The sequence below is a fragment of the Mustela nivalis genome (assembly GCF_964662115.1).
Source record: "Mustela nivalis genome assembly, chromosome: 7".
NCBI lineage: Eukaryota > Metazoa > Chordata > Mammalia > Carnivora > Mustelidae > Mustela > Mustela nivalis.
In genome coordinates, this window is record NC_139026.1 from 87,184,925 (window position 1) to 87,205,611 (window position 20,687).

The 20,687-nt window shown below is 39.9% G+C and overlaps 2 protein-coding genes and 1 long non-coding RNA gene across 7 annotated transcripts in view; 1 reads left to right on the forward strand and 2 right to left on the reverse strand.

Annotated features, from left to right (window-relative positions):
- LOC309869697 (uncharacterized protein) overlaps positions 1–20,687 on the forward strand; it is a 91,267-nt gene that overhangs the window by 36,152 nt on the left and 34,428 nt on the right. For 2 of the 5 annotated variants that reach the window (XR_014314324.1, XM_082741189.1), the window contains exon 3: positions 13,775–14,481. The exons of 1 other annotated variant lie outside the window; for it this stretch is intronic. Coding sequence is in view for 3 of the 4 variants with exons in the window: in XM_082741189.1 (XP_082597315.1) it covers positions 13,775–14,481 (707 nt within the window). In the remaining variant the exon portion in view is untranslated. Of the gene's footprint in view, positions 1–13,774; positions 14,482–14,825; positions 14,845–15,398; positions 16,495–20,687 lie in introns of those variants that run through there. 2 more of the 5 variants (XM_082741188.1, XM_082741190.1) reach the window with 2 other exon arrangements.
- On the reverse strand, positions 10,139–14,371 carry LOC309869694 (tubulin alpha-1A chain). The gene is made up of 4 exons (XM_082741182.1): positions 14,232–14,371; positions 11,949–12,171; positions 11,655–11,803; positions 10,139–11,326 (listed from the first exon to the last, which is right to left on the reverse strand). Exons 1-4 carry the CDS (start codon positions 14,232–14,234, stop codon positions 10,346–10,348), a joined length of 1,356 nt encoding a protein of 451 aa, XP_082597308.1. The 5' UTR covers positions 14,235–14,371; the 3' UTR covers positions 10,139–10,345.
- On the reverse strand, positions 15,643–18,354 carry LOC309869698. Its single transcript, XR_014314325.1, has 2 exons — positions 17,160–18,354; positions 15,643–15,954 (listed from the first exon to the last, which is right to left on the reverse strand). It is a non-coding gene; the product is annotated as an uncharacterized lncRNA (long non-coding RNA).

The following is a 20,687-nucleotide window of genomic DNA, read 5'->3' on the forward strand; positions in this document are numbered from 1 at the left end:
TGTCTCAGTTATTTTTTATTTAGACTCTGTGGGGATAGGCTCTAACTCAGTTTTATATCACATTGACTTCCCATGATGGCTGTTTTGATGATAGTTTTGATGGTAGTTGAATACATCCAGCTGGTTCATATATGCACACACTTTTTACCATATTTTATGGTATAGAATTTTGGGTCTGCTTTTGTTCATTTCCCTTTGTATAACTTTTGGTTGTATATTTTCAGCATGTTCTTGCATATAATTTTTTGTGAAGCATTTTGGTCTAGCCCTAAAATACCACCTAAACTTACTTCAGAGTGGAGAAGAGATGGTCCAGTATGTTTTCACATTTTTTACCATAGGTTGTCAGTCTCTTTAGATTGCTAAGCATATGACTTTTCATTTAATGGCCAAATTCAATACCTTTACTCTGCTTACTCAAGTCAAAAGATTATAATCTTGAGCACACTGCTATTAATATCTACCAAAAACACTGAAAAAAAGGGTATTTATGAGGTATTTCCCAAATAATCTTCAGTACTTAATTTCTCTGGTGGTTTTAATCATTTTAGAGAATCTGATGAAAACTGTATATATTTTCTCAAGATGTATGTGTAACTTTGTTTCAGTTATCTGTTGCTGTTTATCATTCCACCCCAAAACTTAGTGACTTAAAACAACTATTATTTCTCATGATTCCATGGGTCATGGACAGCTCCTCTGTTTCACAGAGTGTCATCTGGCTCATTCCCATAGTTGCATTCAGCTGGGATCTTAGCTGGGGCGATAGTGGCATTTGCAGGTCTGGGGTCTATTTGGTGGCTCTTGGGTAGGGTGCCCTGGTTGTTTTTCACCTGACCTCTCTGAATGAAAACAAGCTGCCAGGCTTCTTAAGAGATTGACCTGAATCTGGCACAGCTTCCTTCTGTCATGTTCTATTAATCAAAGCAATCATAAGGCCAATGAAGATTTATAGAGAGAGGAATAGACTTTATTTCTTGATAGGAGAAATACCATGTACCTACAGGAATGAGAGAAATGGTTAGAAATTTGAAAGTGCTAATGGTAGATTGTCTTTGGTTTCATACTCAAAAAGCAATGAATCAAATTCACCATATGAGTACAAGAATTAAAAACCACCCATATGATCATCTTAGTAGATGCATGCAGAAGAAGAATTTGACAAAATCCAACATCCATTAATTTAAAAAAACTCCAAACTTTCAGCAAACTACAAATAGAAGGAAATGTCCTCAATCCAATAAAGAACATCTATGAAAAACTGACAGCCGACTTTATACTCAATAGTGAAATATTCAATACTCCCTAAGATTGGAAACAAGACAAAGATATCTGTTCTCATCACTTCTAGCCATCAAGAATGAACTGATTTTGATACTCTAAATTCTGTCTCTGAATTGAGTTTGATGATCAAAGGTCTACTTGCCCAGACACGCACTTTTTTCCCTTTCTGTTATGTGCTGTGGTGTGATGCCACAGTCTATATTAAAAAATAACATAAGACTCAGCAGTATGCTAACATACACTACTGGTGGGAGTGAAAATTCACATTATTAGACAGAATCTAGCAACATACTAGAAGAATAATCACTATAAATTAGTTTTTTGTACTGGAAATGCCATGATGATCTAACATTAGGAAAGATTTTAAAATAATTCATCATAGGAGCCCTTGGGTGACTCAGTTGGTTAAGGATCTGACTCTTGATTTTGGCTCAACTCATGACTTCAGGGTTGTGAGATCGAGTCTGCTGAAGATTCTCTCCCTCTCTCTTTATACTCCCCTACCCTCTCTTAAAAAAATAATAAGTTAAATAAAATAATTCATCATAATATGTTGAAGAAGAAAAATGATGTCAATCTCCAAATATTTTTGAAGACATTTAATAAAATTCAACATACTTTCAGGGCACCTGGGTGGCTCAGTTGGTTAAGTGACAAATTCTTGGTTTCCACTCAGGTCATGATCTCAGGGTCCTGGGATCAAGCCCTCTGTCAGGTTCCGCACTCAGTGGAGAGTCTGCTTGTTCTATTTCCTCCCCCTCTGCTCTGCCCCCTGCTCACATGTGTGCATACATGCACAAGCACTTTCTCTCTCAAATAAACAAACAATCTTTAAAAAATTCGACATGCTTTCTGATAAAAATTCTTAACATATAAATAATATAGAAGTTCTATATTTTTAAAGAGATTTTATTTATTTGAGAGAGAGAGCATGCACACGTCTAAGCGAGAGAGCATGAGAGAGAGAGAGTGCACAAGCAGTGGGGAGTGGTAGAACAGGAAGCAGCTTCTCTGCTGAGCAGAGAGCGTGAAGCAGGACTTGATCCCGGGACCCTGGATCATGACCTTAACCAAAGGCAGGCGCTTAACTGACTGAGCCACCCAGGAGCCCCAGAAGTTTCTATATTGATATGTGTTTTTCCATATATTGATAAAAACTTATGTATTTTTATTTACTTATTTATTTTAAAGATTTTATTTATTTGACAGACAGAGATCACAAGTAGGCAGAGAGGCAGGCAGAGAGAGAGAGGAAGGGAAGCAGGCTCCCTGCTGAGCAGAGAGCCTGATGTGGGGCTTGATCCCAGGATCCTGAGACCATGACCTAAGCCAAAGGCAGACGCTTAACCCACTGAGCCACCCAGGTGCCCCAAAACTTATGTATTTTTTTGTTTATAATGTCTTAAGGCCAAAAGCTACATTCTAGTTAAAGATAAAAAAAGGATAGGATAGATATCATAGCCACCACTGTTACTTTTTATTTTTTAATATGAAGGGATTAATACATAGAGAGAACTATAAAGTTTATATAATGGTATCAACAAAAATGTTTACTTTGTTGTCAATTTTTAATCTTTTACATTTTAATTATCTCAAAGTTCTTAGAGCCTCATCGATTAAATAGCAAGATAAAAACATTTTAATTAGGGGTGCCTAATTTTTTTTTACAAAAAAATGTTTAAATATATATGGTGACAGATATTAACTAGACTTACTGTGGTGATCTCTCTGCAATATATATGAATATCAAATCATTATGTTGTACACCTGAAACTAATATAATGTTATATTTTAATTATACACCAATTAAAAAATTATTACACTAAAAAAAGTAAACAAAGGATTTCTCCAAAGAAGATATCCAAATGGCCAGTTAGCACATTAGAAGATACTGAACATGAGGCACCTGGGAGGCTCAGTCAGTTGAGCATCTGACTTTGATTTAGCTTGATAGGGTCTGATCTTGGGGTCCTGGGATTGAGCCCTGTGTTGGGCTCTGTATTCAGCGCAGAATCTGCTTGTCACTCTCCCTTTTCCCATTTGCACACATACTCTCTCTCTTTCTCTTTTTCTCTCAAATAAGTAAAAATAAAAAAATAAAAAATAAAAGATAGTGGGGTGCCTGGGTGGCTCAGTTGGTTAGGTGTCTGGCTTTGGCTCAGGTCATGATCCCAAGGTGCTAGGATTGAGGCCTGTATCAGGCTCCCTGCTGAGTCTGCTTCTCCCTCTCTCAGCTCATGCTCTCTCTCTCAATAAATTAATAAAATCTTTAAAAAAATAAAAGATACTGAACATCACCAATCAGGGAAATGCAAATCAAAGCCGCAGTGGTATACCACCTCATACCCACTTAAATGACTATCATCAAAAGACAAAACAACAGAAAAGAACGAGTGTTGGCAAGGATCTGGAGAAATTGGAACACTTGTACACTGTTGGAATGTAACACATATAGACTCTATGGAAAAGAGTATGGAAGTTCCTCAAAAATTTAAATGTAGAATTACCATATGACCATTTCTGCATATATAAATAAGATAATTAGGAATAGGGTCTGAAAGAGATATTTATATACCCATATTCATAACAGCATTATTCACAATAGCGAGAAGGTAGAAGCAACACTAATGTCCACAGATAAATGATTGGATAAACAAAGTGTGGTATATACAATGTGGAATATTATTCAGGCTTAAAAAGAAAGGAAATTCTGACACATGCTATAACATGGATGAAACTTGAGGATGTTATGTTAAGTGAAATGAGCTAGTCACAAAAAGACAAATATCTGATTCTATTATTTGAAGTTCCTGGAATAGTCTAATTCATGGAGACAGAGTGTAGGATGGTGTTTGCCAGAGGCTGGGGGAGGGGGAATAGGGAAGTTATTTAACGCATACAGAGTTTTACTTTTGCAAGATGAAGAGAGTTCTAGAGATTGGTTGCACAACTATGTGAATGCACTTAATACTGATTTGTCTATTTAAAATATGGTTAAGATGACAAATTTTATGCTATGTGTAATTCACCAAAATTAAAAATAAAGTAAAATGAATATATATAAAAATTTTAAAAAACCAAAGTTTTAACATTATGTAATTCTAATGTTATAAAGACCTCTTTAGGGGCTCCTGGGTGGCTCAATAAATTAAAGCCTCTGCCTGCGGCTCAGGTCATGATCCCAGCGTCCTGGGATTGAACCCCACATTGGGCTCTCTGCTCTGTGGGGAGCCTGCTTCCTCCTCTCTCTGCTTGCCTCTCTGCCTACCTGTGATCTCTGTCCGTCAAATACATAAATAAAATCTTCAAAAATTTTTATTGTAAATTTATCTGTAGCACTGTACTCTATGTTGAAAGCAATTTGTTTTTTTTTTTAAGATTTTATTTGTTCATCTGGGAGAGCAAGAATGAGAGAGAGAGAGAGAGAGTGCGCGCGCGCACAAGAGCCTGCTTGAGCCAGCAGGGAAGGGCAGAAAGAGAGGGAGAAGCAGACTCTTTGCTGAGCGGGGAGCCTCACTTGGGGCTGTATTCCAGGACCCTGGGATCATGACCTGAGGTGAAGGCAGACTGATCACCTAGGTGCCCTGAAAGCAATTTGTAATTGAGAAAATATGATACAAAAAGTTTAAGACCTCATTACAGAAGCTTTATAAACTGTTTAAAAATGCTGAGTCATCTTCAGTCTGCTTCTGTTTATGTCCTATTTAGTATCTATTTATTCTTTTTTCCCAGTTTATTTTTGTTCTGTATTAAATTTTGGATAAGTTTTATTGTTTATCTTCAATTCATTAATCTTTTCTACTGTGGTGACTAACGTACTGTTAAGCCCATTTGGTATATTTTTAATTTCAGATATATTTTTCATCTCTAGAATTTTTATATCTCTTTTCCCATATCTCTACTTAAAACTCATCCACTTTCTTGAATATGTATAATGTAACTTTTTTTTTCACGATTTTAGACAGATCACAAGTAGGCAGAGAGAGAGGGGAAAGCAGGATCACTGCTCAGCAGAGAGCCCAATGTGGGGCTCAATCCCAGGACCCAGGGATCATGACCCGAGCTGAAGGCAGAGGCTTTAACCCATTGAGCCACCCAGGCACCCCTGTATAATGTAACTTTTGAGGGTTTTATATACGAATACATTAATAAATCTTTAGTTTATATATTATTTACATATAATTTCAAAACTATAATATTTCTAGTATGTTTACTGAAGATAGCTTATTTTTTTGGATTTCCTTTTTTTAGGTTAGATCTCTCTGGCTATACAATCAAATTACTGTGTGTTGGGGTGCCTGGGTGGTTTAGTCATTAGGTGTTTTTAGGTCCAGTCGTGATCCTGGGATCCTGGGATCACCCCACATTGGGCTCTCCACTCAGCAGGAAGCCTGCTTCTCCCTCCCCACTCCCCACTGCTTGTGTTTCCTCTCTCTGTCAAATAAATAAATAAAATCTTAAAAAAAATTACTGTGTCAAAGTCAGGTGAAATAATTCTGAATTCTCTCTGTAGTTAAGCTACAACTTGATACTTGGTTAAATTCATTTGTTTCATTTTGTTTTTAATTTTTAGAGATTTTTTTCCACCTTGATTTAAATCTTTATTATAGTTATGAAATACAATTACATGTTTCTGTAGTCAATAGACTATATCCATATTTTTTAGTTTTTGGTTTATACTTTGTTTTGTTTTGTTTTTTAAAGATTTTATTTATTTGACAAAAAGAGACAGCAAGAGAGGGAAAGCAAGCAGGGGGAGCGGGAGAGGGAGAAGCAGGCTTCTCGCTGAGCAGGGAGCCCGATGTGGAGCTCCATGTGGGGCTCCATGTGGGGCTCCAAGGGGGGCTTGATACGGGGCTCGATGTGGGGTTCGATGTGGGGCTTGATGCCATGACTCTGGGATCATGACCTAAGCAGAAGGCAGATGCTTAACAACTGAGCCAACCAGGCGCCCCTATACTTTGTTTTTTAAACTGTGGTGAAATACATATAACGTAAAATTTACCATTTTAACCCTTTCAGTTATTTATTTTCTAGTTTTTAAAAAGATTTTATTTTTTAAAATTTTATTTATTTGACAGAGAGAGACACAGCAAGAGAGGGAACACACGCAGGGGGAGTGGGGAGAGAGAGAAGCAGGCTTCCCGATGAACAGGGAGCCCAACGTGGGGCTCGATTCCAGGACTCCGGGATCGTGACCTGAGCCAAAGGTAGAAGCTGAACAACTGAGCCACCCAGGCACCCCAAAGATTTTTTTTTTTAAGATTTTATTTATTTTTATTTGACAGACATCACAAGTAAACAGAGAGGCAGGCAGAAAGAAGAGGAAGCAGGCTCTTCGCTGAGCAGAGAGCCCGATTGCAGGGCTCGATCCCAGGGCTCTGGGATCATGACCTGAGCGAAGGCAGAGGCTTTAACCCACTGAGCCACCCATGCGCCCCAGATTTTTTTTTTATTTTTTAAGTAATTTCTACACCCAGTGTGGAGCTTGAACTTACAATGCCAAGATCAAGAGTTGCATGCTTTACAGGCTGAGCCAGCCAGGCACCCCATTTTAACCCTTTTAGAGTACAATTTTGTGGCATTAAATAGATTCTCATTGTTGTACAAAATCACCACCTTTCATTTCCAGAAAATTTTAAGTGTATCTTTTTTAGTTATCTCTGTACCCAACCTGGGACTTGAAGTCATGACCAGGAGATCATGTGTAGTCACTTGCTCTTCTGACTGAGCCAGTTAGGCACCCCTCAAGAACTTTTTCATCATTGCAAACTGAAACTCTGTATCTGTTAAACAATAACTTTCTATTACATCCTTCTCCCTAGCCCCTGGTAACCACTATTATACTTTCCATCTCTCTGAATTTGACTATTGTAGGTACTTCATGTAAATAAAATCAGATAATATTTGTCCTTTTATATCTGGCTTATTTTACTTAGCTTACTATTTTCAGAGTTTATCCATGTTTTCATATGTGTCAGAATTTCAGTTCTTAAGGCTAATAATATTATATTGTATGGACATACTACGTTTTGCTTATCCATTCATCTGTCAATGAGTGTTAGGGTTGCTTCTGACTTTGGGCTATAGTAAATAAAGCTGCGGTGACACAGGTACACAAATACCTGTCTGAGTCACTGCTTTCAGTTCTTTTGGGTATATACCCAGAAGTAGAATTCTGAGATCATAGATCTATGTTCAGTATTTTTGAGGAACTGTATCCTGCTTTCAGTTGTTTTTTTAAATCACACTGAAATACATGAGCTCACAGGTTTTAACATATTTTATATGGTTCAACCCACTGCAGTCACTATTTATTTTCAGTGCTCAATTTGTGCCATCAATGAGAGCCTCCTCTACTAGACTTCTGTATCCCTTTGATATAACTTTGTCTTTGATTATCTTCCTTGCTTTCTGGAATGAGAAAATATTTGGGGCTGAATTTGCATATTTCCTGCTCCCGGCTTGAACATCTCTAAAACATTGTGATTCCTTTTAGTGGAAAATGGTATTTAAAGACCACCATCAGGATGCCTGGGTGGCTCAGTGGGTTAAGCCACTGCCTTCGGCTCAGGGTCCTGGGATCGAGTCCTGCATCGGGCTCTCTGCTCAGCAGGGAGCCTGCTTCCCTCTCTTTCTCTCTCTGCCTGCCTCTCTGTCTACTTGTGATCTCTCTCTGTCAAATAAATAAATATTAAAAAAAAAAAAAAAAAAAAAGACCACCATCTGGGGCACCTGGGTGGCTCAGTGGGTTAAGCCTCTGCCTTTGGCTCAGGTCACGATCCCAGGGTTCTGGAATCGAGCTACACATCAGGTTCTCTGCTCAGCAGGAAGCCTGCTTCTCCCCTTCCCACTTCTCCTACTTGTGTTCCTTCTCCCATTGTCTCTCTCTCTCTGTCAAATAAATAAATAAAATCTTAAAAAAAAAAAAAAAACCCTAAACTTTAAAAAAGTAAAAAATAAAAACCAACCGGGCGCCTGGATGGCTCAGTCGATTAGGTGTCTGCCTTGGGCTCAGGTTGTGGTGCCAGGGTCCTGCAATTGAGCCTTGCATCAGGCTCCCCACTTACCTGGGAGCTTGTTTTTCCCTCTGCCTACCACTCCCCCCTGCTTGTGTTCTCCCTCTGATAAATAAAATCTTTAAAAAAATAAAAAAATAAAGACCACCATCTAAGTGGTAGAGGTACTCTTTCCTAAATTGGTCCTCAGCCTTTTCAGTGGACAAAATTATAGAATTTTTCATAATAGAAAATGTATAACAAATGCATATTGTTATTTACAATTAAAATTAGGATTGTAGGGCTTTTATTTTTTTACTTCTTACTTATCTCTTGGGGCGTCAGGGTGGCTTAGTCATTGGACGTCTGCCTTCGGCTCAGGTTATGATCCCAGGGTCCTGGGATCGAGCCCTGCATTGGGCTCCCTGCTTTGCAGGAAGCCTGCTTCTTTCTCTCCCACTCCCCCTACTTCTGTTCCCTCTCTCCCTGTCTCTCTCTCTGTCAAATACATAAATAAATAAAATCTTAAAAAAGTGAAAAAAAAGGTACTTAATCTCTTTTATGCTACACTTTACTCATTCAACCAATAATTATTGTACATACATCTATCATATTCCTTATATTTTGCTATGTGCTGAGAATGCACATTAAAAACTTACATTTGATCTTATTTCCACATTGTTTTTTTATCTGAATTAGTGAGGACTTTTACTCCCCCCCACCCCAAAATCTATTCACATTGGCTTCTAAACTGCTGAGCAGTATTGGATTGGCTTTAAAGCTAGTTGATCTTGGCTTATTTCTTATTTTTCCTTATTTCCATTAACTTAAACTCAGATTCCAGTAACTATAATAGTATTACACCCCTTTGTTGGCAGTGTCAAAGGAAAAACAGATTAAATAGGCTATAAATACGAAAAAAGAACTTCCATCCCAACTGGATATTACCCTAGAACAAGATGGTGTGATAACAAGACAGTTTGCTGTCCTTGGGTCCTCAGCTTTTTGGTCAGTTGGACTGGCAGCAGACCTCTATTGTGGAAGAAACCATTGGCCAAGAACTGTTCCTCTCCCTATGTTGGTGCTGATGCCTACAACTGCACTGTTCGTTTTATTCTTTGAAGTTATTTGCCCGTATCGAAATAATGTATTTGGAGAGTTAAAATTCAGACATACAACACATTAGAGTGAGTAAATATATCAGGCTTTTCTACTATGACATTTAGCTGAAATTAAGTTTGTAAAGAAGTAAAGAACTGGGGCGCCTGGGTGGCTCAGTTGGTGAAGCTGCTGCCTTCCGCTCAGGTCATGATCCCAGGGTCCTGGGATGGAGTCCCACATCGGGCTCCTTGCTCAGCAGAGAGCCTGCTTCTCTCTGCCTCTGCCTGCTGGTGTTCTCTCTCTCTCTCTCTGACAAATAAAATCTTAAAAAAAAAAAAAGAAGAAGAAGAAGAAGTAAATAACTAGGGAGCAATTGCTTGGATAGCAGACTTGTTCAGAGAATCCTGGGCAGAGGAAACATCATGGCACTAGACACATGCCAAGATGAGAATGCATGAAAATAAATTTAAGACATGATAGTGCATTTGGAATAGTCACCATTTTGTCATATGAGACTTGGCAGGTAACCAGACCTTTGGCTGTGTATTAGTAAATTATCAATTCTAAAAAGAGTACTAGCAATTTAAGTAACATAGTGGAGTTAAAATTTAAGAGCATGGATGTGGCAATTTTGTTATTTTGTATTTTATGATTAAGTTTTATAATATACTAAAATTTAAAATAAGTCACTTCATAATACTGAACTAAATACATGAATTTCAAACACCCAAATAGAAGATACAAGACTGAATCCATTTAAGACAGGGAATACTTTATTCAAACCCATGAGAGAAATGGACAGCTTGGGTCTGTAACAAAGCGTTGTGTTTTAAAGCATAGGTCAGTAATTGTATATGAGAGTATACACTGCTACATACAAATTAACTGATCAGAGCACTTTTCAATATTCAAAACTGAATAAGCTTCCCTGTAAAAGCAGCACCTTTGTGACATTTTTAACTTTAGTATTCCTCTCCTTCTTCTTCACCCTCTCCTTCAACAGAATCCACACCAACCTCCTCATAATCCTTCTCAAGGGCAGCCATGTCCTCACGGGCCTCAGAAAACTCCCCTTCCTCCATGCCCTCCCCCACATACCAGTGAACAAAGGCACGCTTGGCATACATCAGGTCAAACTTGTGGTCCAGGCGAGCCCAGGCCTCAGCGATGGCTGTGGTGTTGCTCAGCATGCACACAGCTCGCTGGACTTTGGCCAGGTCTCCACCGGGCACCACTGTGGGAGGCTGGTAATTAATGCCCACTTTGAAGCCAGTGGGGCACCAGTCCACAAACTGGATGGTACGCTTGGTCTTGATGGTGGCAATGGCGGCATTGACATCTTTGGGAACCACATCGCCACGGTACAACAGGCAGCAAGCCATGTATTTACCATGGCGAGGGTCACATTTCACCATCTGGTTGGCTGGCTCAAAGCACGCGTTAGTGATCTCTGCTACAGAAAGCTGTTCATGGTAGGCTTTCTCAGCAGAGATGACGGGGGCATAGGTGGCCAGAGGGAAGTGGATACGGGGATAGGGCACCAGGTTGGTCTGGAATTCTGTCAGATCAACGTTCAGGGCTCCATCAAATCTGAGGGAAGCGGTGATAGAGGACACAATCTGGCCTATCAACCTATTTAGATTAGTGTAGGTTGGGCGTTCGATATCGAGGTTTCTACGACAGATGTCATAGATGGCCTCGTTGTCTACCATGAAGGCACAATCAGAGTGCTCCAGGGTGGTGTGGGTAGTGAGGATGGAGTTGTAGGGCTCAACTACAGCTGTGGAAACCTGAGGGGCTGGGTAGATGGAGAACTCCAGCTTGGACTTCTTGCCATAATCGACAGAGAGACGTTCCATCAGCAGGGAGGTGAACCCGGAACCAGTCCCCCCTCCAAAGCTGTGGAAAACCAAGAAGCCCTGAAGACCTGTGCACTGGTCAGCCTGGTAGAAAAAAGAAATAGAGAAAACGTAGGATTACTGCTCTTTGCAACATATCCCAAGTAAATATATTGTCACTTTTCATACAAGTCCAAGAATACAGATCTTATTTTGACAAGAAACGCTTACATGGAGACCTTCGTAGAATTACTAAGCATTTCCTACTTACATGACACCAAATAGTTCATGCTTTAACTGGATTTTTAAAGAAAAACTATAAAGGAATAGTTTACCTCACTCCATTACACTTTAATTCGGTGTCTGAGATGAAAAGAACCTATTTCAAGTGTCTTCCTTAGGATCATTATTTACTTTGTAGGAATAAACATACCAGCTTCCGAATTCGGTCCAAGACAAGGTCAATGATCTCTTTGCCAATGGTGTAGTGCCCTCGGGCGTAGTTGTTGGCAGCATCTTCCTTGCCTGTGATGAGCTGCTCAGGGTGGAAGAGCTGGCGGTAGGTGCCAGTGCGAACTTCATCTGGAAAAGGCAAACACAGCAGCCCCCCATCACTCACCACCTGCACAAGCCTGCTCAACCTCACAGGGTCCCTGGGGCCCCAAGACAGACCTCCTGTCCAAGACCCCCCCGGGGGGAGCTCACCAGGTTACAGAGGCCAACTCACCAATGACTGTGGGTTCCAGGTCTACAAACACGGCCCGGGGCACATGCTTGCCAGCGCCCGTCTCACTGAAGAAGGTGTTGAAGGAGTCGTCTCCTCCCCCGATGGTCTTGTCACTTGGCATCTGGCCATCGGGCTGAATGCCATGCTCCAGGCAATAGAGCTCCCAGCAGGCATTGCCGATCTGGACACCAGCCTGGCCGACGTGGATGGAGATACACTCACGCTGTGGGAAGGAAAAAAAGAAAATTGTAAAATTAGGTTATGTTAGCATTTTGATTTTTCAGCAAATTTTTGAAAATAATTCTAATTATATACAGGTATTCTTCAAGTTTATTTGAGATTATCCCTAATTCAATAGAAATTATTAAGGAAAAGCACCTGCTACAAATGCTGCAGATGGGTGTGGTCTGAATAATAATGTGGCGCTATTTAACCCATGTTCAAGCCCATTGTTTCCAGTCATGCTTGAATAGAAATTTTTTATATTTAAAATATATTTAAAGCACAGATTTTGTGAAATGAAGTAAGTTAAATTTAATCATTAATTGATTGGAATCAGTATTACTACTGCTTTCCTTTAAATGAGGAATTTCTTCTACATTTGACTTGGAATTTTAACATGGACATCTGCGCTGCAGCTGAGGCTAGATGCCACACCCCTCTGCAGTCTATCTGCAGAATCCATTAGTACTAGGGGATTGGAAGCTAAACAAGGTCTGCCTCCTGCATTGCTGCATTTGCTGTGCCTGGTACCAGCCTGTTCTGTCTGCTACATTATTTAACAGAGTAAGTTCTATTTCCAGAAACTGCCTACATGATCTCATTGTGCTATTCTGCCAGTTTTCCTTCTCTGACCCCGGCTGGGACCATATGCCTACATTAAAATGAATTAATGTAGATGCACTAGAACAAAAGACAGCTGGACAGAGGATAGTTCTTTGTCTGCAGCATTTTCATTACTTAAAAAGAAGTCTTTCCAGAATCTTCTCCACTGCAAAAGACTGAAAAATTATTAGTATCTTTAAAACAACTGTTCCTAAATTAGAAAAATATCAGAGGATCTACTTAAGAATAAAAGCCCGGGTGAAAGGATAAGGAAATATTTATTTGAAACAACAAAATAGTATTTTCATTCTGAGATTGTCTACTCACCACAGAATATTCATACTTATCACGTTCAATAAGAGATTTTCTTCTCTATGGTCTTTATGGCTATAAGTTCCATTGTCTACCCATTGTCTAGTCACTGACATATGGGCGGAGGCGGGGGTGGGGGTGGGGAAGGGCGTTTCCTTGGGTTTTGGGCGTTAGGGTACCCTGGCTCTCCAAAGTGGGCTTTTCTCCTGCTGGACGGACGTGCGTACGCCTAGCACACTGAGACGGGACAGACGGACAGACAACAAAGACACACACACTCCAGTCAGTAAGGGCGGGGTGGCCACAGACCAGACTTTAAAGGGCTTGTCAAGAGAACTGTGATTTTGCATCTCAAGAAAAAAATATTTCATCTAAGTTTTAACAGTGAATGAAAAACCTTTTAACGCCTACATTTCCGCAATGATGAAAGGCTTTTAGTTAAGTCTTCTGACAGTGAGAGCGAACCCCGCCCAGTGGCTCCAAGGCCCGGGAAGCCAGAAACAAACAACTCCGCCCCTGCGCCGCCCTGACGCGGGCTGCCAGGGGCTCCAGCAGAAACTAACCATTTTGTCCCCGCTAATATACGGGTATCCTTCTAAAATGCCAAAGAACCGGGGAGGGATCTTTTTATACTAACCCAAGGTTCCGCTTTCTCCCTGTGCTTTCCCGCCCCCCTCCCTCCTTCCCAGCTACACCCACTGGGCTCGGGTCCTTTTGGACGAGTTCTTCTCTCCCTCCCCCTGGGAACAACGCCAGGAAGAAAAGCCTCTCCGAGTCACACGAATACCGTGCGCACAGACGCTGGGGCCAGGCAGACAACGCCACGACCCTTTCGTCACCGACAGATGGACTGCTGGCGGCTCGGAAGGTCTCAGATAACAACTACTCGCTCTGTGCCGCCTTTGTTCTTCCCCACGGTCGTGCTGCGCCCGGGCGCAGTACTGGCTGGGCTCCTGCACCCCGTACTGCGGCGGCGGCCGGGCTCCAGGATGTGGGGCAGCACAGCTAAACCTCGCACACAAAGCATAAAGGCTACCCTTAGCCAAAGAAATTGTAAAGGAAAAAGGGCTCAAGGTTTTCTAAGTAGATCTTGCGGGACTGACCCCACCCAATGGCCACAAAGAGCCAGAGAAAGAAGATTCTTACCATGGTTGCTGCTTTGCGTCTGCCGAACAGATGGCGGAGAGGAAGAGGAGAGGTTGTTGCTTCTTACAGCGCGACTCTTAGGCGGTCGATGTAAGAGAACCTGCGGCACATGGGCGGATGCGGCTCCCTATATACAACTCGGTCACCATGGGGATGGGCTGGGGCCTTTTCCTGTTGGTCCAGACCCCTCGATCTGCCCGGAGAAGCCACGACAGGAGAGTGGTGATTGGTGCAAGCAACATGGGATGAGGTAATCTCTCCCCCACCCCCTTTTCCCTAGCATCCATAGACTGTTTGCATCCTTCAGACAAAGAGACTGTGCAAAAACAGTCAGCCGAGCATCCATTATGGGGTGGGGTTGGGGGGGAGGGGGCGGGAGAAGGCAAGAAAAAGAACTTGAATTGGATGATTTTTATATTGCTTAAACCTCATATTACAGTTGAAATCACCAATGTAGGTTTTCTCCAACACTTACATCGCGGATTTTGTGTTGAGATGAAGTATTTAATGGAAAATTACTCCCAGCCCCTCTCTCAAAGTATATTAAATTCTGCCACATTCTAGGAAGTTTCAACATCTCTAATTCCTTTACAGATAAAGTAGGGGAGAAGATGGGAATGATGCTTAAAATGGCTTAGGTAAATGTGATATTTTTAATATAAAAAAGAGGTTTAATAATAGAGCCATGCAAAATGGTTTTTCAAGTTCAAGTAATTTATCTTCAGACCTTCTTTTGCACCCCTCCCCCAAATAACTAAACAAAAAGGGAAGATGGAAGAAAACCATACTAAATATGGAAGTACACAAGTAGTTCTAACGTGGTGATAATTAAGATCCAAGAAACATACCATAGTTAAATAGACTATTAGAAATATTCCTTTATCAGAAGTCTGTGTAATGTATTTTATGTAGTGTATTGTTCCTTAAAATGAATAGTCTTTCCTGGTATAAAATGGAGAAAATACAAGGAGTTCAGAAGCTAGTGCTGTTACCTGTGCCATGCAGTTATATTTTGCTTTTTTTTTTTTTTCCTGGAAAGAGAAGAATAACTAAAACATCAAATTAAAAAGGAGAGCTGTATAAAGTAAGAAAGAAAACCTTTTGTGATTTTGTCTCCATCCACGGACAACTATGTCAGCTTAATAACTGCTTTTCTTTTTTGTGTAGTTCTTTCGTGAATTTGGTAAATCTACTCAGAGATAGGGCTTCTAACTGTGGGAATTGTGGCCAGCTTCACACCGTTGCTATTCAACTAGAGACTCTGGTGGTTGCTCAATTGCCTCTTGGGACAAAAAGGCTTTGCTTTCACCCCTAGGAAATGGATTGCAGTAACATTCTTTTGCTATTTAGAAAGGCTCTATTATCAGCAAGGATGGGCTCTGAAAAATAAGACTCTGGACTGATCACCACCTGATGTTGCTAAGGAAATTTTACAGGTAAAAGAGGTTTGCTATGACCACCAAGGTTGAAAATATATATTCTCGCAGATGATTTTTTAATGTTCGGTTTTCAGCAACAGCTTTTCAGGGTCTGCAGCACCATTTACAGTGCTCTGCGGAGCCCATTCATTCCTGCTGGGCTGGCAGGCAGGCAGAGCAGGCGTGGGAGGGAGGGACTTGAGACAGCTGCTGCAGGTTGTGGTGTGACAATGGCTGCCATGGATTTTTCTAGCCTGCTTTCCATAGCTCTGCTTTACTTGTTCAAGTTTGCTGCAGTAGTCTCCCTAGAAAAAAATAAAACAACACACAACTCATTTTATCTACTTCTCGCACATTCCATAGGAAAAATAATCTTAACATCCATCTTATCTCCATCCCTTTAGCAAATAAAATTATATTTCAGTAAAAAGACAGGAGAATTAAGGACAGTTTGAATGTTTCTTTCTGCACTTAAATGTACATTTAATAAAAATAAGAATTAAATGACTGGGGAGTATAAGAATTTATAAGTCGCTCATTGAAAATACTTCTTGTGAAATATTAATAGTCAAATAAAAGAAACGCTGCTGGACCACGGTAAAGTGTACAAATCTTTCCTTATAGAATGAGAGGCACAGTCTTGAATTTTATTTTCTTTACATTATAAAAGAAATATGTCATTTTCCCAATAGTTTCAGTTCCTTATGCAGTTTACAGAGGATTAAATAAAAGAGAGGCATGTTCATGCAATTGATTCTTTGTAATTCTATCTCAGAACTATTCTGTTCCTTATGCAAATGAGGATTTTTTTTCTCCCCTTGGGTATAAGTAACAATAAGAGCTAGGTCAGAAATAGATTATTTGAGCACTGATAATCTTAAATATATAAATGGGAGAGCAGAGAGAAATAATAATCTGTTCTTTTTTCCCTCGTTATCTGACTTAATAGCATGCAAACTTAAAAAGATTTTTTACTAGTTCACCTCTTTTTGTTTTCTGCCAATTTCTTTTACTTATAAAGTATAAGTATTCTACTAATAAATTTGTTCATGTCCACAGTAAGATTAGCATAAAACATCTTTTCTTTTATAATATTTGTAGAATTTAAATTATTTATTTGTGTATCTACACCTCTTCTGCATTAAAATATGAATCCCAGTCTCTGGCAAACTGCCAAGCATCTATTAGACATTATACACACGTTTGTTAAATTAAATGAACAGTTTCTTTCTGTGCATATTTTCATTAACTACTATAATGACTAACTTAAAGATATTGAATAAGTATTTTGCCTTTTTTATTCAATAAGCATTTACTGGGTTTTTACAGTGAGTCCTTGACCATCCTAGATAGTGTAATTCAGAGGTAGTAACATGGTCTCTTTTCTCTAGAGTCTTTCAATCTTTTTTTTTTTTTTTTTTTTAGGATTTTATTTATTTATTTGAGAGAGAAAACAAGCAGAGGGGGGAGAGAGAGAGAGAGAGAGAAAGAGAAAGAGAAGCAGGCTTACCTCTGAGCAGGAAGCCCAATGCAGGGCTCCATCCCAGGGCCTGGAGATCAAGACCCACATCAAAGACAGACACCTAACCAACTGAGCCACTCAGGCACCCCCAGAGTCTTCCAATCTAACTGAAGTAATAAAACAAATACACTTATATAGAAGAACAGCATGTGTTTGTAAGTATACAGAGAGGAGCTTTGTAGAATCCATTGCACAATCTCATGTGTTATAATTTATATAGGAAACAAGAAAGTTGTTTTTCTTTTTTCTTCTTCACTTCCTATTTATCCCTAAATCCACTCAATCTGGATTCTGCTCTTACCATTCCTTGAAACCAAATGCCCTCCATGGTTGTTGCTAAATCCACTGGACACTTTTTAGTCCTTGTTGACCTGTGATAAGCTTTGCCACAGTTGATATTTTATCTCTTTCTTGGAACACTTTCTTCCCTTGTCCTCAGAAACTCTACATTTTCTGGGTTTCCCTCTTACATTTCTTTGTTTCTTCTCTGTCTTTGCTGGTTCCTCCTCCTTTACCAATCTTTAAATATTGGAGTTTCTCAAGGTTCAATCCTAGACTCTTTCCTCATTTTATTCTATATGATCTTAGTCACTCCTAGACGATGGTAAGTGCATTCATTCCCAAGGCTTCAAATCCTTTTTATATGCCCACCACTTCTTAACAACTCCTCTTAGTTCCAGGTTGTGTTGTAAACTTCTAGTCTCTGGCTGGGTTTCTCACAGGTATCCCAAATTGAACTAGGTATCTTCTCACAAATATATACCTCCTCCTTATGCGGTTCTCTTGCTCAGTAAATGCAGAAGCATCCATCTGGATTCTCATACAGAAATGAGAATTACTCTTGATATCTCCCTCTCCTTTTCTAACCACCATAGAATCAGTCACTAAGTCCTGTGAAGTCTACCTCCTAAATCACTCTCAAATCTTGTGCTTTTCTCTCCATCTCAACCACCTCCATTCTAGTAAGTACATCATCTTTTGCCTGGACAACGTTAGTACCCTCCTAGATTTTCTATATATTTGCTCTACCCCACCCAGTTCAGTCTTCACACAACAGCCGAAGTGATCTTATTATAATACATCTCAGAGATCATGTCACATAATACAGATCATGTCACTTCACTGCTTAAAGCAGATCAATGGGTGGCTCTTAGTTTTAAAATGAAGATCCCAAATCCTAAATATGGCTGCTTCAATTCTATAATGGAAGTAAATCTTATACTTAAAAACCTGTGAGGGCGCCTGGGTGACTCAGTGGGTTAAGCCGCTGCCTTCAGCTCAGGTCATGATCTCAGGGTCCTGGGATCGAGTCCCACATCAGGCTCTCTGCTCAGCAGGGAGCCTGCTTCCTCCTCTCTCTCTCTGCCTGCCTCTCGGCCTACTTGTGATCTCTCTCTGTCAAATAAATAAATAAAATCTTTAAAAAAAAAAAACAAAAAACAAAAACCTGTGAAAGGACATATTGATTTAAAATTATGTTAGGGGCACCTGGGTGGCTCAGTGTGTTAAAGCCTCTGCCTTCGGCTCAGGTCCTGATTCCAGGGTCTGGGATCAAGCCCCGCATCGGGCTCTCTGCTCTGCAGGGAGCCTGCTTCCTCTTCTCTCTCTGCCTGCCTCTCTGCCTACTTGTGATCTCTGTATGTCAAGTAAATAAATAGAATCTTTTAAAAAATAAAAAAATAAATAAAAATAAAATTATGCTAAAATGGAGATAATTTCCTGAAAGTTGATTTTGGTAGGAAGGCAAAGGAGTTATAAAAGCCAGCTAGTCACTTTGTAATTATTATGCTATAAAATTCTATTTTATTCATTTTTGTATTTATGCAATTTTAATAATAATAAATTTAACAATATAAACCCATGAGATCATAAAGATACCACAAAGGAAAAATAAAAATAGAAAAAAGTAAATTAAAAATAATCATCTGATACCATTGCACCACTGGAAGTAAGTAGGACACCAACTCCATACTCTACACATGGGCAATCAAATAAATGAAGATCGGGACGCCTGGGTGGCTCAGTCATGATCCCGGAGTCCCGGGATCCCACTCCCCCTGCTTGTGTTCCCTCTCTCTCTCTGTCTCTCTCTCTCTGTGTCAAATAAATAAATAAATCTTTAGAAAATAAGTACTAAAAAGAGGAAATTGTGGATGTTGAAGACAATTTGTATCTGCTTCACAATTTATTCTGTACTAACTTGAAGAGAAAGTTATAGAAATTTGAAGAGAAGGAAAAAGTCCTTGTATTAAGAGCTATGGTTTATCATGGAAGTCTTCACTCAGAATGGTGGCTCATAACCAAATGTTACAGGAGCAGAGTGAGTACTTTTAACAAAGAACATTATGTTAACAAAGACATAGTATGATGTTGATCTGGTGTACCAGGGAGAGCAAAAATCTTGTCTCAATTTGGGCATGCAAAGGAATGATGGATGAAGTGTTATATATGAGAAGTGGAGCTAGTTGATGAAACATTTTGAACTCCAGTCTGAAGAAGGAGTTGGGGCTTGAATCCATAGGCAGCGTGAAGCTTTTGTATTCTTATAGAAAAGAGTGAACAACATTTTAATAAGAGTAATATCAATATATTATATTTATAATTTATAAATATAATTCTATATTTTTAGTATTTATAAATTTTATAATTTATAAAATTAATCTGACAGCTAAGTGGAGTAGGTAAAGAGGCTGAATAATGGCACCAATAAGGAGGTTATTGCAATAATCTAAGCAGAGGGTCTCAGATCTTCATAATTACAGAAGGAATGGTTAGAAAGGGATAAGAAGGGGCACCTGGGTGGCTCAGTGGTTTAAAGCCTCTGCCTTCGGCTCAGGTCGTGATCCCAGGGTCTTGGGATCGAGCCCCGCATCAGGCTCTCTGCTCAGCAGGGAGCCTGCTTCCTCCTCTCTGTCTGCCTCTCTGCCTCCTTGTGATCTCTGTCTGTCAAATAAATAAATAAAATATTAAAAAAAAAAAAAAAGAAAGGGATAAGAAAAGATACCATCCAAAGGAAGAATCCCAAGTGGTGACTGGCGGAACATGAGGCAAAAAGGAAAGAGTAAAAACCCTTAAAGTTTTGAACTTGGTGGATTCGAGCATGAAATGGTTGATAATGGTGCTCTTTATAAAAATGGGGAAGTTACTGGGGACACCTGGCTGGCTCAGTTTATAGAGCATGCAGCTCTTGGTCCAAGAGTTGTGAGTTCAAGCCCCACGTTGGATATAGAGCTTATTGTAAAAAATAAAGAAAAAGAGAGAAACAGAGGAAGGAAGGAGGGAAGGAGGAAGGAAGGAAGGAAATAGGGAAGTTGAAAAGGGATACAAGTCTGAGGAGGAAATGCATTTGTGGGGGGGGTTGTCAATCCGTTGATGTGGTCTTACAGTTGAACTTTACACGGTTTGCGGTGATAGAGGGATTGGAAGCTGCTGGAAATTTGAGAAAGGTAAGGAGTAGAGAGGTGGTGATGCATATTTAAAACCTAATGAAAACTGCATTGTATGCTGGCAGTATGG